Genomic DNA, 15284 nt, shown 5'->3' on the forward strand with positions numbered 1-15284 from the left:
GAATATTTAACTGGTAACGAGATAAGATTTTTCAACTGTTGAAAAAGTAACCCTGCAATAGATACAAATACATAAATATATAAATAAATAAAATTACATCAAAGTTTCATATTTTCAAGGTTACACATTTTGTCACATACTAACAGGAATACTGTTAACTGGTAGGTGCGTGTCGCTGTTTGGTTTGGAAGTGGCAGTGATTAGGCTGGCCTCACTGTGATGGTTTTATATCCGTGGATGACGGCCGGATTATTCTTCAGCGCCAGTCTGGCCTGCAGCATTTTCACGCCAGGCATCTTGGGAAGGAAGTGCACAGCTGTCTCCATGGTGGCTCCAGGCTGGAGCAGCAGAATCCTGGTAGACCAGACAGGAGGAACAGACAGGTTAAAGAACCAGGGTCAACTACTGTAACTGAGGTTACAGCACACACAGTTTCACTGCTGTCATTTGTGCAAGAGGGCAAGGGGCAGCAGATAAGTGTACAACTGAATGTTTAAGTAACTGGAGATGTAAGGAAAATTAGTTTATTTCAGACTTTCTAGGGGTGGGAGAGGGGCAGTGGGGGGTTTGTGAAATGTATGTTTGCCGTAATGTGCACGGACTAGTGCAGCCCAGCCGTTCAGCTGTTGTAACTATATAAACCATCTTTAAAGAAGTTATAAATCGTACAACTTCTCACGCTTTTCACTGCTTAAACTTTTGACATTTTGCCATGCTACATTTTTTCAACACCTGCCAACATAAACAACCAGAGCTATGAGGGCTATTCCTGCTGACCTAAATGAAAACTTAACAACACTGACAAAAAGGAAGAAGAAAATAAAAGTTGTATTCCAAACCGATGATAAACGAAGGTGAAGGTTCAAGAGGAGTTACGGAATGTAAATTGACTGCGTTCCCCAGTCTCAGACGTTCTTTACAGTCAGAGTGAATGGAATCTGAAGTGAGAACACCTCGTATGTGGACGCCTGTCTGAGGTATGTGAAGCGGCGGTGACAGACAGGTGAGTCAGGAGGAGACGAGAAGTTGGTAAATAAAAAAAGGTATGCGGACTCATACCTGGACTGAACTTTGTTCTCCAGCAGTCCCGCTCCTGCCATGGTGAGGATGCCCATGATGGGCATCGTGAAAGGGTTGGTGAATGTTACCGTGGCAACGTGCTCTCTGTTAGCCACGATGGCTCCTTCATTGTCGACCTGGAAAAGATAAAAACCAACATATCATGAGAGCTTTGAACTATTCGCTACCTCGTTATCTTTTACACATCAACTCTTTTCTTCACTTGGTATTTTTTCTATCTGTCTGTCTGTCTTTGATACTGCTCTCTTCTTTTCTCTCCTTTATTTTCTTCCTTTCTTCAGGGCAGGGTGATTTATTGTGCAAACAAAGGGGTGGCTGGTTTGATTAGGATTCTTGAATAAATCATCTTAGAATAACAGAAACAGATGGCCTGATTCCTTTGACAAAAGAATTTATCTTTATCCTTCAAAGGGAACCAAAGCTCTGCTCCCTCCCATTAAATCTATTCTTAAAACACAGTTTCCTGTTTACACAATAGATGTTACACCCCTTTCACGTCGTATTTCGCCCCTTACTGGGAGCCGTACCTCTATTTGGATCTGTGGGCTGGCGATGTTGAACTCCTCGTAGTCCAGATCTCTCTCGTGCGTGGCCACATCCTCCACAACCACAGCCAGGTTAACCAGGTTCTCATTGGCCAGAGTCATGTACTGACTATACGGGATCTGATGCTCCAACACGGTCTCTGGGAGAGGAAAAAAAAGAAAAGGAACAATCAATAAACCATCAGCTCCACATGACAGTACACTGCAACCTCAATACTGATGGACACTTCATAGTTTCTGCGTTGGTGTCTCTGTTGTTTATTAGTGCAGGTCACCATACTGCTACTACTATTACTAATAATAATGATAATAATAATTAATACTGATGATCTAGTCTGTCACTATGGTTAGTGTGAGGTCATCTCTCTCAGATTGTGTGAGATAAATGATCTCCATAGGGTGGGTACAGGAGCGAGGGAATGTGTGTTTCACCCAAACAGGCTCTGACACACCTGAAAAACATGACATCATCTATCAGCCAAGCACTCAAGTTCTCACAAGATGAAAGTGTTTGGGAGAAACTCTCACTGTCCCTCACATCGAGAAGAGCTCCACCCTTATCCTGTACCCCTGACTTTTGGGTCTTCACCTCTAACTGGATTACGTCACACAATGCCTCAAAAGTACTCTCATTAACCCTCCAAAATAAGTACGCTGAAAGATACACATACACACACACACACACAGACATGCAGCCAGACACGATGAATGAAGGAGCATACCTGAGAATGGAGCCAGTTGAACCATGTTATGGACTTCCCAGAACGTGTCAGTGGGACTGTGGTTGTATTCTTTAGCCTGGGCATTTACATGCTCCTTCACTGTTCTCAGAGCATTACTCCTGTTAGCAATAGTGACGGAGAACGAGATGTTCTCCCCCACTGCGGGGACTTTGTAAAGGTGTAGAGACACAGACAGGCCCTGACTGGATCCTTTAGAGAGAGCCAGAGAGAGAGAGAGAGTTATATATATATATGATTTTATGACTGGCAGTCACAAATATGAAAGAGGTGTAATTAGAGTGGGAAAAAAAAAACGTACTTGCGCTGCGTGCTAGAGGGGCTGAAACTGAAAAAAAAAAGGGCAACAACATGATTGGTAAGTACAATATGTTTGAGAGGATGAATATCTATACTATATAAAGTGTGTTATTGGGTTTTTTTCAGTAAGAAAAAAATATTTCTTTGCTCTGTAATGAAAAATAAATACAATGAAGAGAGACTTATAATAACTTACATGCATTTCCAGATCTGGGCATGGTTCCAGTCCCTGCAAAGTCAGAAAGGTAGAGTAATGTGAGTGAATTGGTCACGTATAAATTTAAACAAACTAAATCAGATTTAAAAAAAAAAATATATGTTCCTCAAAACTTACTTTTGACGAGCTTGTAATTGCCAGTGATGTTGTCTAGTCCATTGGACCCCACGCTCTTAGTGCAGATGAGCGCGCCCACTCTTTCCGTGTCAGTGTGTTTACGTAGAATCTGTCCCTGAGTAACGATGATCGTTTGGACGTCCGCGTTCACTGCAGCGTACACAAATGGAATGTCGTACACCAGGTCAATACGCCTGTCTAGAATGGCTTTCACTGGAGCAGGCCCACACCGGAATAGTCCTACACGAGACAAAGTTGGACAGCAGATTTTAGATTTTAGAATAAAGGGCACAAATACAGTTAATTTCTCATATACTGCATCTCTGTGCAGTAATATATGATTTGTGCATAGTTTTCTACAGCTTCCATAATTCTAACAATTATCGGCACTGCCTAATATTGAGTCACTTTGAGCCCACATACATTTATTGCTCAGAGAACTTATATTCATCAGAACTGACCTCCACTCCTTTCCTGTGGTGTTGGGTCCAAAACTTGCCAACCATCAAATCCCACCTCTAGATCGGGGCGGTTCATCCAACACTCAACCCACACGTGGAAATTCCTGAAGGAAGGAGGAGCACATTAGAATATGTAAATTGTATCTGATGGAAGGCACTTCATTTACCCATCACGTGTGAGACAGACTTACGATTTAATATTATTAGAAACTGAGTTGAAAGCTAAACTGACCAGATGCTGTCGCGGCTGACTGAAAGCTTCTGCCCAGTCTCTGAGTAATACTCTTCAATAACCAGATTCCCGTTTGTGTCGTGGGCGGAGTTAAAGTTGGTAATGACGCGACATGGAATGCCAAGGGTCCTCATGACTACCAAAATCAAAGTAGTAGTTTTTGTTAAGTGCAACAGAAAAGAATCAGTCATTTTTTAAAGTGACAAAAATGATGACACAAATTCATTGTAGATGTCAGTTGCATGCCAACAAAATGAATACTGTTCGTCATTCAGTCTTAAGACATACGTAGGAAAAAAAATGTTGTTTTATCCTACCTGTGCACATGACCGCGGCAAACACCCAGCATTGTCCGTATTTGACTGGGTTGAAATTGCTCCCAGCCCACTGTTTCAAAATGTCCCCGCTTCCTGTCCATTCAGAGGGATGAACACCGTTGCAGTAGTCTTCTGACCAGTTCCCGAGAAGAACGCCTCGGTCGTCTTGGCTGTTTATCTATTTAAAAAAAAAAAAGGGTTAAGCGACAGAACAGGGGGAAATAGGGTAAGAGCAGAACAGATAAGAGAAATAAGTGAATAGGAATTGAAAAAATAGCGGGAGGAGTACGTGAAAAGAAAAAAAACCACAATGGGAAAATGAATGGTTGAAAAGGAAAATGGACTCACCATGGCTGAGATGACCCGGCTTATGTAAATAGGGCTGGTTCGATTCAAATAATCTTTCCTCCAGTCCTGCAAATGCTGAGGGCTGACTTGTAGGATCTTCATACAAATCTCCAATATACTGCTCTCATACTACAAATACAACACAATATGTATGTGTTACAATATATCAATACCATTCTGACCATATAGTACAATTAGTAATCCTAATTGTGGGGTTTATATATACATGTATTGCGTTTTGAAGTGCAAACACAGTATGAAAATTATAAACTGCTACTTGCTATATAGTGTATCCCCCCTTCAACTTCCCCTGCCTATTTTCTGTTGTTACATCATTGTTTCGCTCACCTGGTCAAAGGACCAAGGTCTGGCACTGATGTTTTTAGGTGTGCCCATATAAAGAAGTCCAAAGTCATTCCTTACAAACTCCTCTCTCTCACTCTCATTGGGCATGAAGACTGAGTCAGCTGAAACACACGCACACAAACATCAGTTACAAGCTTACCGAAGTTACAAGCTCCTGCTTCTAGTCCTCTGTCTATGAATGTAATGCTTTCATAACACTGCATAACACAAAGAGTGAAATTCACAAGCCACATGAAGTTCCATTCTTTTTTTTTTTTTTTGCAAAGACTCGTCTCAGAGCCTGAGCTTACCTGGGCACCACGGGTTACAGAGCAGGGCAAATTCACCTACATTGTAGGCGTGTTGGCTGGTCTGACTAAACAGCAGCAGCTGGAGATGGTACATCCCCACAGGAGCAGTGACGGGGGCACACATGACAACCGTTGTGGTTAAGGAGGAACCATATGGGTCCTGCTGGAAATAGGCAACCCATCGCGACTTCGAGGAGTATCTATAGGAGGTGACAGGGAGCTCCACGTACAGACGTCCTGTGAGGAGACAATGGGAGAGACAAACATGTAACAAAGTCAGTGTGTTAAATCCAGACAGACTCTTATCCAAACACAGACGCTTAGACAATAGGCCCATACACACACACGACCTTTTGAGCATCTCTTGGTTAAACACGCATAAATATACAATCAAGCTGTACCTAGCTTTACTTTTAGGACCACGCCGTCCCGGGATGGGTTGTATGGTCTGCCCTTGAAGAGCAGAGTGAGTCTGAAAGGTTGTCCTCTCCTCACCACCAGAGTCTGAGAACTCAGTCCCTCAGTCCTGTGGAGTTCATGATTCTGGGCTTGCTCCAAATTAAAATACTGGACTCTTAAATCTGTACACACACACACAGACACACACACACAGACACACACACAGAGCAGACAACACCAGCTATATGTCAGATTATGGTAAAAAAAAAAAAAAAAAGAAAAGAAAGCAAAAGACACACACAGTTCCTCTTCTGAAAGAGAGCCAAAAGTGGGACAGGACTGCACACACATGTACTACATTATGAAATTAAGATTCTGTAACCCTCAGGACCTGTGTGTGTTTGTTTCATCTGAGTTTGATTGCAGTAATAAAAGAGAAAGAAATGGAGTGTTTTATGCTGAATTGTGTATGCACTGAAATGAACTGGAAACACATCACCAGTTCAAATCCCACTGAACTAGAAACTGTAAACTGTTTCTATAACTGTTTACTCAGTGTTCTTCAAATATATTTCTTTTACTTTGTATAAGTAGTATTGGAGCATACACAATCTAATCTTTTATATATATATATATATACACACACACACACATACATAGATATACATATACATATACATATGAATGATTAACAGATTTAGCTATATGAGGACTATTTAAAGGGATAAAAAAACAACTGAAATTAAAAATAATATATACTCAGAGGAAAAAATTACTCACCTTCCATTAGTTTGTGTGTTGTTCTTTGCTTGTTGTCTGTCTGTTGATATCTGCGTTCCGCTTCTCACCATCCCTATTTAAACACTCTGACACTCCCTCTCTCTGCCAATCCTTTCTCGGAGAAAAAGGGAGTGGAAAGTTATCCGACCGGTTCCTTTTAACGACACTATCAAAACGCAAATGCTGTAAATGTGACTCTCTTTTTTACAAAGGCCCCAGGCAAGAGGTCTGTCATCTGGGGTTTGTCTTTTGGTGGTATCACATTGGTTTGTCTTTAATATCCCCTGTCTGCATGTATGCACATGTATGCACACTAAGACATATTAAGGCACACACACACACGCACACATACAGACTTGCTTAAAACCTTTTCTGATCCAGGGAACACAGTATTAACAATATCTGATGACTGTAATATACTGACAAATAAAAAAAAAAGGAAGAAGAAAAAAATTCATATTATCCATTATTTATTATCATTTACTATCTTGTTTATTTTTTATTTGTATATGTGTGTGTGTTTTTGCTGCACAGTGTTTTCTGTTGTGCTGTATCTCAGGTAACTTAGAATTAATACATACTCTGGGTTGTGCTGTTTTGCCTCGCATGCTGTGTCCTGTGTTTGAAACACAGACATGTACATCACAGCAAATACCTGGTGCACACACATTTGGCAGCAAAGTTGAATCTGATTCTCACACACACACACACACACACACACACACACACACACACACACACACACACACACTGTGAGGTGATACTGACATACCATGGACTCTACTAATAACTAAATATCACAAACATGATCTGTAACAATGGATACTGCATGTAAATGAGATTTAAAGTGTATGAGGTGTTTTTGTGTTGTTATTTTTATTTTTAAACTTTTCTATGGCAACACTTATTATTTATTGTCTAAGTTTAAGTTTCAAGTTTATTTAGAGCCAAATATCACTGTTTGCAGTCTCAAAGGGCTTTAGATGCCCACAACAACAAAAAAACAGGATGTGTTAGACTAGACAATAGTTTATGGGAGAATTGTCAATCATAAATCACTACTGAGCAAATAAACTGACGGTGCTGTACAAACACCTTTTTGAAACAGTAAGTGGTTACGGGTTACTGATAAGAAGAAGGTTATGTTTGATTATTACATTTATGCATTAGGGGGACAAAATGCACAACTGTTTAACTGTAGCTTAGTTATCTTAACAAACTGGTTTTACACCAGCAAAACACACAGTTACAAGTGTTCACAATTCATTTCTGTAGAAGAACTCTCCAAAACTGTGCAAATGTAGCTTAAACACATCAGCTGAAAAATGCAGTGCTTTTTGCTTTGAGATATGAGAGAGAGAGAGAGAGCTGGTCTTACTGTACACTGCACTAAACAAACAGAAACAACATAATACCTGAATATGCACAACCGTAATGTCATTTTTGTATATATTCTATGTCTCAGTTTAAAAAGCACATTAAAAACACCCTGCCTCTCTCAGAAATGGTATGAATATTGTACAATGCATTGGGCAAACCAGGGAACCGCACAAGCAAGATGCAGTATGAAGGTAAAAGTAAGGAGATACGGTGGTTGTATGCCTGTGACAGGTATATACCTGAGTGATATCTACATTTCAGTTGCTCACAGGAGCATCCTTGGCATCTAACTACATATTTCCACACCTCTCCTAACCACGCAGAGGAAGGACAACTGCTAAAACTGCTAATCACAGTGAGACAGATACAAAGTTCAGTTTAGTTCACAGAGACGCCACTTGTTATGAATTGCGATCAGTCTGGAATGGCCAAAATAAGGAGTGCAAGAATCTTGTATGCGCTCATATGACCTGGCGAACATATTTACCCCTGAGATTATCATATTTTCACATAAGCATACCACAATGTTCAGAAATTTTACAAAACAAGATACTTCAGCAGGTTGCTTTCAACCCATTCTTTTCCATCTAAATAACAATGATAATGATAATAATAATTAAGTTCAAGTTCAAATTCAAGTTTATTTAGAGCCCAATATCACTGTTTACAGTCTCAAAGGGCTTTACAGGCAGTCAAATCAAAACAGGATGGCACCCCCTGACTTAATCCTCATGGCGGGCAAGAAAAAACTCCCCAAAAACCCAAAAGGGAAATGGGAAAATGGGAGAAATCTTGAGAAGGACCGCAGAGAGAGGAGACCCCTCCTTGGCCAGACAGGTGTGCAATAGGTGCCGACCACGTGGGCAGTTACAATTGAAAGTAAATTGGGGCATGAACAAAGGGGATGGCGATGCAGACAGGAGGCTGACATGGGGATGAAAGATGATAACACCAGGATGGATCGGTCCACAGGGCGGGAGGAGTCAGGATCACTGGTATCTCAGGAGTAGTATGTGTGGCTTGACAGAGAGAGAGAGAGAGAGAGAAAGAGAGATAGAGTGAGAGAGAGAGACACATTGTCAGATGTTCATTTCCACATAATGGTTAAGGGAAAATGTACATCGTGTGCCGAGTGCAGGCAGAGACTCCAGCAAGACTAGCTAGTACAGCATAGTTAAAAGGGAGAGCTAGAAGGTAATACGGACATGATGGCACTCTGGGACACAAGGCGGCTACCCACTCCACCGTCAACAAACCTGAGTGAACATGTTAGAGTGGGGGGGCGACAGCATCCAAACATCCCAGTTCACCAAACATTCTATGCCCGAGAACCCTCCAGATCTGCTCCTTTGCCTAGTAAAGAGCTGTTAGCAAAAGGCTTGGCTAAACAAATAAGTTTTCAGCCTTGACTTAAACATAGAGACTGTGTCTGAGTCTCGAACATTAATTGGGAGGCTATTCCATAACTGTGGGGCTCTGTAAGAGAAGGCTCTGCCCCCTGTTGTAGCCATCATGACTCGAGGTACCAACAAATAGCCTGCACCTTTTGATCTAAGTAGGCGTGGTGGATCATAAAAGACCAGGAGTTCGCTCAGGTACTGTGGCGCAAGACCATTTAGTGCTCTATAGGTTAATAGTAAGATTTTATAATCAATACGAGATTTGACTGGGAGCCAGTGCAGTGTGGATAAGATAGGGGTGATGTGATCAGATCTTTTGGTCCTAGTAAGAACTCTGGCTGTTACTGGTATTCTTTTTCACAACACATAGGTTATTAAGGTTTGGTGTAACGGACTTAGCTGAATGGTGCCCATATGGTGAGGCTTATTTAGTAAACACTTTGTAGATGGTGACAGAGTAGTAACGGTTATTTGGTAAATGTTCTATGGATGATGACGTTCATTTGGTCAATGCTCTGTGGATGGTGACAGTCATTTGGTAAATGTTCTGTGGATGCTGACAGTCATTCAGTAAATGCTTTGTAGATGGTATAGTAGTAGTGGTAGTAGTAGTGGTAGCACTAGCAGTAGTAATAGCATCATTATCATTATTATTGTTGTTGTTGTTGTTATTTGATTTCAGGGTACCTGGAAAACACAATAGAGAGTGTCTTATGGTATTAGTGAACTACAAAGTTTTTAATGATATCCTGCTTACATACAATGTGAGTGAAATTCTGTTTGCTCACAGTATGCAGCTTCTAGTGAAATCGTGCTTAACTACAATATGAGGCTTCTAGTGAAATCCTGTTTTGTATTTTATGAGGATGTGAGGAAGGACAAACAAAAATTAGTTCTAAATTTCTATGTCGTCTGCCCCTTTACACTGAGGAAAAACAAATCGAACCAAGCCCTTCTCGGTGCAGAGCCAAGCCTCAAAGTTGGGGAAAGGGTGAGGCTGTTTGGTGTTGACAAACAGGGTTTTCCCTGTAGCTATAGTCGAGGAATGCAGTACATGCATTGCCGTAACACAGGTCCTTTTATATTTTTATAAAATGATCAAAGAGTACATTTTTCTGTCCTAAAATTGCTCTGCAACTATGCACACAGGCAGAGTTTTTCAGTACTCTCACCATTTTTTCCTCTTCTGCTATTGTCCTAAACTTTGTGCCTAACAAACGTTGAACGAGCATTTTAAAGATAAAAATCCACAAAACCACATTTCATTATTTCAAATCAGTTACTCTACTCAAGTGGAATTTTCTAGAATAATAATAATAAAAACACACACACACACACTTTACAGCCTAATTTTTTTTTCTGTTTGAGCCTTGTTTATATTTAAAACCAAAAACATACTAAAAAAAAAAATCACACTGTACAAATATTACTTTTCTCTGTATGCTATTAGGACTAACATCTCTATCTGAAGACTGCTTATGCAGCATTGTTAAATAGCATTGTTTGTTATTATTATTATTCTTGTTTCGATTACACAATTTCAGGGTACTTGGAATAAACAAAAACAAGGACATTATTCAGTTCAGTTATTCAATATCATCATTTATTGAGTTACATCGTATATTCAAATACAATTTCCGAAAAGAAAAAACAAAACAAAAACAAATAAAAAACACACACACACACACAAACAGATTCAATCGTGAACAATTTACATTTACATTCTAAAATATAAAAGTTACTTTATTTTATTGCTTTTCCTCTTGCCTAATTGACATTTTACATGCTTTCAGACACACGTTTAGAGAGGAGATCAGTGCGTGATCTTTTGAAATGAGGAATGCTGATTGGTACACAGAAAAGATCCTGGCTCTAAGGACCCGTGATTCAAAAAAATTATCCAGTAATTATCAAGTAATGCCAAAAACATGCAAAACCTGTTGTCATGCCAACCACCACTCATTCTGTCTCACCCTACCTCAACCTTAATGTCAGGTTGCTCGACATACGTGGCATTCGCTAAACCTTGGCAAAGAACACCTTTTCAAACACAAGTATCATCGTCATCATCATTAGGCTCTCCACTGAAATATGGCTAGCATTTCCATAGCTTTTTAGAAAAATCACAGAGATCAGCTATATCTTCTCCTTCTTCAGATACCTGAAGACCATTGGAGATTTTCTGTGAAAAATTTTGTTAATGAAATCTGTGACAACATATTGAGACATTTTCCACTATTGCTGTCCACACACACACACACACACACACACACACACACACACACACACACACACAGAGTGCGGACTGGACAAAAAGCCAATCCCATTACTAAAGAGCCCACACTGACACTATAATTCCATCATTTTTACCTGTATATGAATCAGCTATGCAGAATGTGGATTAATAAGGGTTTGGTACAAAGGACTGGAAAAGTCAGATGTGGAATGAACACACCCACACAAACAGAGGGAGAAACACTGACACAGCAATCAAGTCAGTACTGCAACCAACGTTTCAGAGACACAAAAAGGATTCAGCTTTATAAAAACACCACGAAACATTAGGGTCACTCACTCTGCCAGGGGAGACAAACATGTCAAAAGAAAATTCATATGAACTAAGGCAGGAGTTTCCAACTTACAACTCTGCTACAGTGTTCTTTCAAGACCTCTCTTCAGTGCACTCTGAACAGGAACAAGATGGACAGAATCAAAACTGCATCAGTTCTTTCCAAATGCTTGTTCACATAGCTTTTTTTTTTTTTTTTAATTTTTTTTATTACGGAGCACTGTAAAACGAGGAAGACGAAGCCGAGTGACACAGACTTGTGAAGGAATTAAAAACTGGCTTAAACATGCTTTAAGGCAACCATTCTGAATTATGATTCCAAAAAGAACCGCTGGGCTGGGACACAGAGGGTTTAGTGTTAAGAGCGCGGGGGGGGGTGGGGTGGGGTGGGGGGGGGGGCTTCACTTAGCCGCTGTTGTTTTGGGTTTGTTGTAAATGAGAAAGTCTGAGATATCGTGCCACACGTTGCTGTCATGGTACAGGTAGCTCATGGAGCTTTGGAGCGAGGGCTGTAGCGTGTGTGGGTAATACTCAAACAGCCACAGGACGATACCCCAAACCAGAGTGGCAAACAGGGGGAAAGGGTCCCTTTTGGGTTGTGGGATATAGCCCTTTTCCACAGCCAGACGAGACAGGGCGAACAGGATACGAGACAATAAGTACATGTTGATCTGTGAAACAGAAGACAAACAATGGTGTTAGCTTTCCCCACCTTTCATTCAGTTCAACCATTCATCCAAGATTCATACACATTTTTATCAATAAATTTCCATGACTTTTCCATGCCTTTGAGGCAAAATTTCATGACCATACATTTTCTGAAACGTCTGTGTACACATGAAAAATAAGGATAAAAATCCATGTCAAAATTTACCACAGCATATTTTAACTAAAATTAACGACACACTGTGCAGTTTGAAGCCAGACATGATTAAATCGCCATTTTCTTGGCATTGCATGAATTTACATTTCGTTAAGTACAAGCTGCAACACAGGTCGGAGTTGGATGTTACCCCACACAGAGAACAAGGTAAAGTGACGTGACTGATCTGCCCGAATATTGAAGCATTGTTTAACCAATGATAGATTTTTCTCTGTCGATCTTAACTGTACCATATGATGATTAGGATGGGTGTTTGGTTGCAGTTTTAAGGTTACTGCTGCTGTAATACAAGAAATTTAGATGTCAAAGTGGCCTACTTTTATTATCATTTAACATAAACAATTTTGCCGGTAAACAGATTTGCATTTTTTGAATTTCAGTAACGTTTGTTTGTGATTCTCAGTCCTGGACCAGAAAAAAGCCAAAAAAACCCTGGTTTGGAAGCATTATAAGCTTACTGATGATGAAAAAGAAAAAAAAAGCAGAGTGGCAGATAAAACTCATGTACCCTCACTCAACAACAAATCTGGGAAACTATCTGAAAAGTGTAAGTTTACTTCTGATTTTGTAAAATGGCTATCTTAGTAAATTACGGTCTACAATAAGTTTAGTTTAGCCTACTGCATAGATAATCACTGTATTATTTGTGAATAAAGGTGTGTCCTCAGCCATGGAAGGAATGCCAACCGTTGACACCGCAAAGACATTGAACTCTGGATCCAGTGATGTAAATAATGTCTATTAAAGAGTGTCAAACTTAAAAAAAAAATGTGACTTGCAGTTTCTTATATTCATCATCTCTTTATTCGTATTACTGAGTATTCTGAAACAACAGCCCAAAACGATGACGTAACATCACAGACATTCGAAGCTTCGCTCAAAAAAGGCTGGCTAAAAATCAATTGGCAAAAAGTGGCATTTGATACATGATGACTTTTCCAAAACTGTCTGGGTTTATTTATTTTTCCAAAACTTTTCCAGGCCTGGAAATTGCTATTTTCAAATTCCATGACTTTTCCAGGTTTTTCATGACCGCACGAAACCTGTAAATCATCAGCCCATCCATTCAGCCCTCGATCTGTCCATTACTGTCTCTTTTAAAACATATTTTTCTGTCCTGTCAATCATTCGTTCACTCATTCATTCATTCAGTGCTGTACACTGTAATCCTTAATGGATGTAAGTTAAGACAGGACTCTGCTAACCTGGCTGTTTATATGGTTGTTGTCTCCAAACACCAGCCAACCGCCCAGACATGCTGCCAGGAAGGCCTGGGACTGGAGACTTTTCCCCTGGATGTGCTGCTGGAGTGCTTGCAGGCCTTTGTATGTGAACACGAAGCAGGCCAGGTTCCTGGAATGTGTGTACGTGGCTTGGGCTATAGCTCTCAGTTTGTCCTTTAAGCTGATAGGGTATGGATGCCATGAAAAATATGAAATGGAAAAACATTACATGAAACATGAGAAAGACACAAATAGGACAGGTTAAATTACAGTGTATGCTTCTTTGAGAGGGCTATGACTCAAAGAAATGAACTGAGTCCTCAAATGTTTGGTCTATAGGACAACTTAATACTAAATAACACATACGCCATAAGATTCTGAATTGTTCACCACATAATGATTTAATTCTGTGAAATACTTAAGATTAAATCTGTTAGAGTGGTAATCAGTGTTCCCACATCACCTTTCACATCCACTGCAAGGACTTTTCACAAGAATATCTCCATTGATTCAAAAACTTTAAGGGGCTTATCTGTCTGTTAAATCGCACCCTTAAATTCACAGATGTTTTAACCAAGCATTGACATTGCTGATTTGGCGGAGTAGTTCAACATTAGGCACTGGAGCACGGCCAGAATAAGAGGAGTTCAGGAAACCGGGTCCTCGAGGAGCATTGTGCAAGCCGCTTCATTAAGGTGCCTTCACAATAGCTTACGCTTGAAAAGCTTATTTAAGCACGTTTTGGACGTTTATGTCACATTTGCATCATCCTGCTGAGTCACACTTCGACAATTCACTTTTAAAATGCAGGGTGTCACAGCCTATTATTTACCTCCCACTCCGGAAGAGAAACGTCATCACTAGGGCATGGGGCGCGCGGATTTTTGCTCCATATCTAAGGCGCAAGTGGGGGAAAAAATCATTAACATTACATATTTATAGAAAATACGTCATATGGATTTCATGAGTATTACTGCAATTGAGATGTCTTCATTATACACAGTTTTTGGAAAACAAATAAAACAAGCTAAACATTTCCTCTTAGTCCACTGTTAGAATTCAAATAGCGTAATGAGTCAAATTGGCTTGGGTGCAGTTAGTTAAAACTCAACAAAAGTTCATTTTTAACAACATTCATACTTAAGTTCCACCTGATAATAATCGTCAGATTGCGGCCACAGTGGTTCAGCTTGTTCGCTTCCACTGCACTTTGTATCCACGGCAAAGTGACACTGACTGAGCAGCCTAACATGCTAGCCGGGTAAGAATACAACACAGATGACATGACCGAACCTATCTGAGAGACACTTACACGGCTCCATTTCTGAATCCTTTGACAACTGCAAGGGCAGCCTTGTACTTTTCTTGCTGAAGCAAAGTGTTGACTGTGTACAGCACAGTTTTCAACAAATCCGACCCTGCCATGGCTCTAATATCCTTTAGTAGGGGACTTTTACTACTGTGACACAAGTGTGCGACTGTAGCCGTTGATCGAGGCAAAAGAACCTATGGTCTGAAGGTTCCTCCGGCGTGTGACGGAATATCGTTCGATCTGGTCATTTAACTGTTTTTTCTATTTCTTATGGATTTGCGCCAATGCGTCTTCAGAATGACATTTAAATATTTCGTCACTTAAT

At 40.2% G+C, this 15284-nt stretch overlaps 2 protein-coding genes across 2 annotated transcripts; both read right to left on the reverse strand.

The window, feature by feature from the left end:
• Positions 1-200: 200 nt before the first annotated feature.
• Positions 201-6199, reverse strand: tgm5l (transglutaminase 5, like). The gene is made up of 13 exons (XM_030778198.1): positions 6193-6199; positions 5415-5594; positions 5014-5250; positions 4706-4824; positions 4358-4486; positions 4010-4187; positions 3693-3828; positions 3461-3564; positions 3000-3239; positions 2348-2611; positions 1608-1765; positions 1060-1196; positions 201-354 (listed from the first exon to the last, which is right to left on the reverse strand). Exons 1-13 carry the CDS (start codon positions 6197-6199, stop codon positions 201-203), a joined length of 2043 nt encoding a protein of 680 aa, XP_030634058.1.
• Positions 6200-10553: 4354 nt separating this feature from the next.
• On the reverse strand, positions 10554-15116 carry pxmp4 (peroxisomal membrane protein 4). The gene is made up of 4 exons (XM_030777287.1): positions 14960-15116; positions 14480-14542; positions 13630-13828; positions 10554-12212 (listed from the first exon to the last, which is right to left on the reverse strand). The coding sequence occupies exons 1-4, from the start codon at positions 15070-15072 to the stop codon at positions 11943-11945; spliced, it is 645 nt and encodes a 214-aa protein (XP_030633147.1). The 5' UTR covers positions 15073-15116; the 3' UTR covers positions 10554-11942.
• Positions 15117-15284: the final 168 nt, after the last annotated feature.

Source organism: Chanos chanos, chromosome 6 (genome assembly GCF_902362185.1).
Source record: "Chanos chanos chromosome 6, fChaCha1.1, whole genome shotgun sequence".
NCBI lineage: Eukaryota > Metazoa > Chordata > Actinopteri > Gonorynchiformes > Chanidae > Chanos > Chanos chanos.

Coding starts and splice junctions, on each gene's coding strand:
- tgm5l (XM_030778198.1), bottom strand. Junction 4,487..4,705: donor GACCTTGGTCCTTTGACCAG/GTGAGCGAAACA, acceptor TTGTATTTGTAG/TATGAGAGCAGTATATTGGA. Junction 4,188..4,357: donor GCCGGGTCATCTCAGCCATG/GTGAGTCCATTT, acceptor TTTTTTAAATAG/ATAAACAGCCAAGACGACCG.
- pxmp4 (XM_030777287.1), bottom strand. CDS start 15,072: ATGGCAGGGTCGGATTTGTTGAAAACTGTGCTGTACACAGTCAACACT. Junction 13,829..14,479: donor TTTCTCTTCCGGAGTGGGAG/GTAAATAATAGG, acceptor ATACCCTATCAG/CTTAAAGGACAAACTGAGAG. Junction 12,213..13,629: donor ACAACCATATAAACAGCCAG/GTTAGCAGAGTC, acceptor TCTGTTTCACAG/ATCAACATGTACTTATTGTC.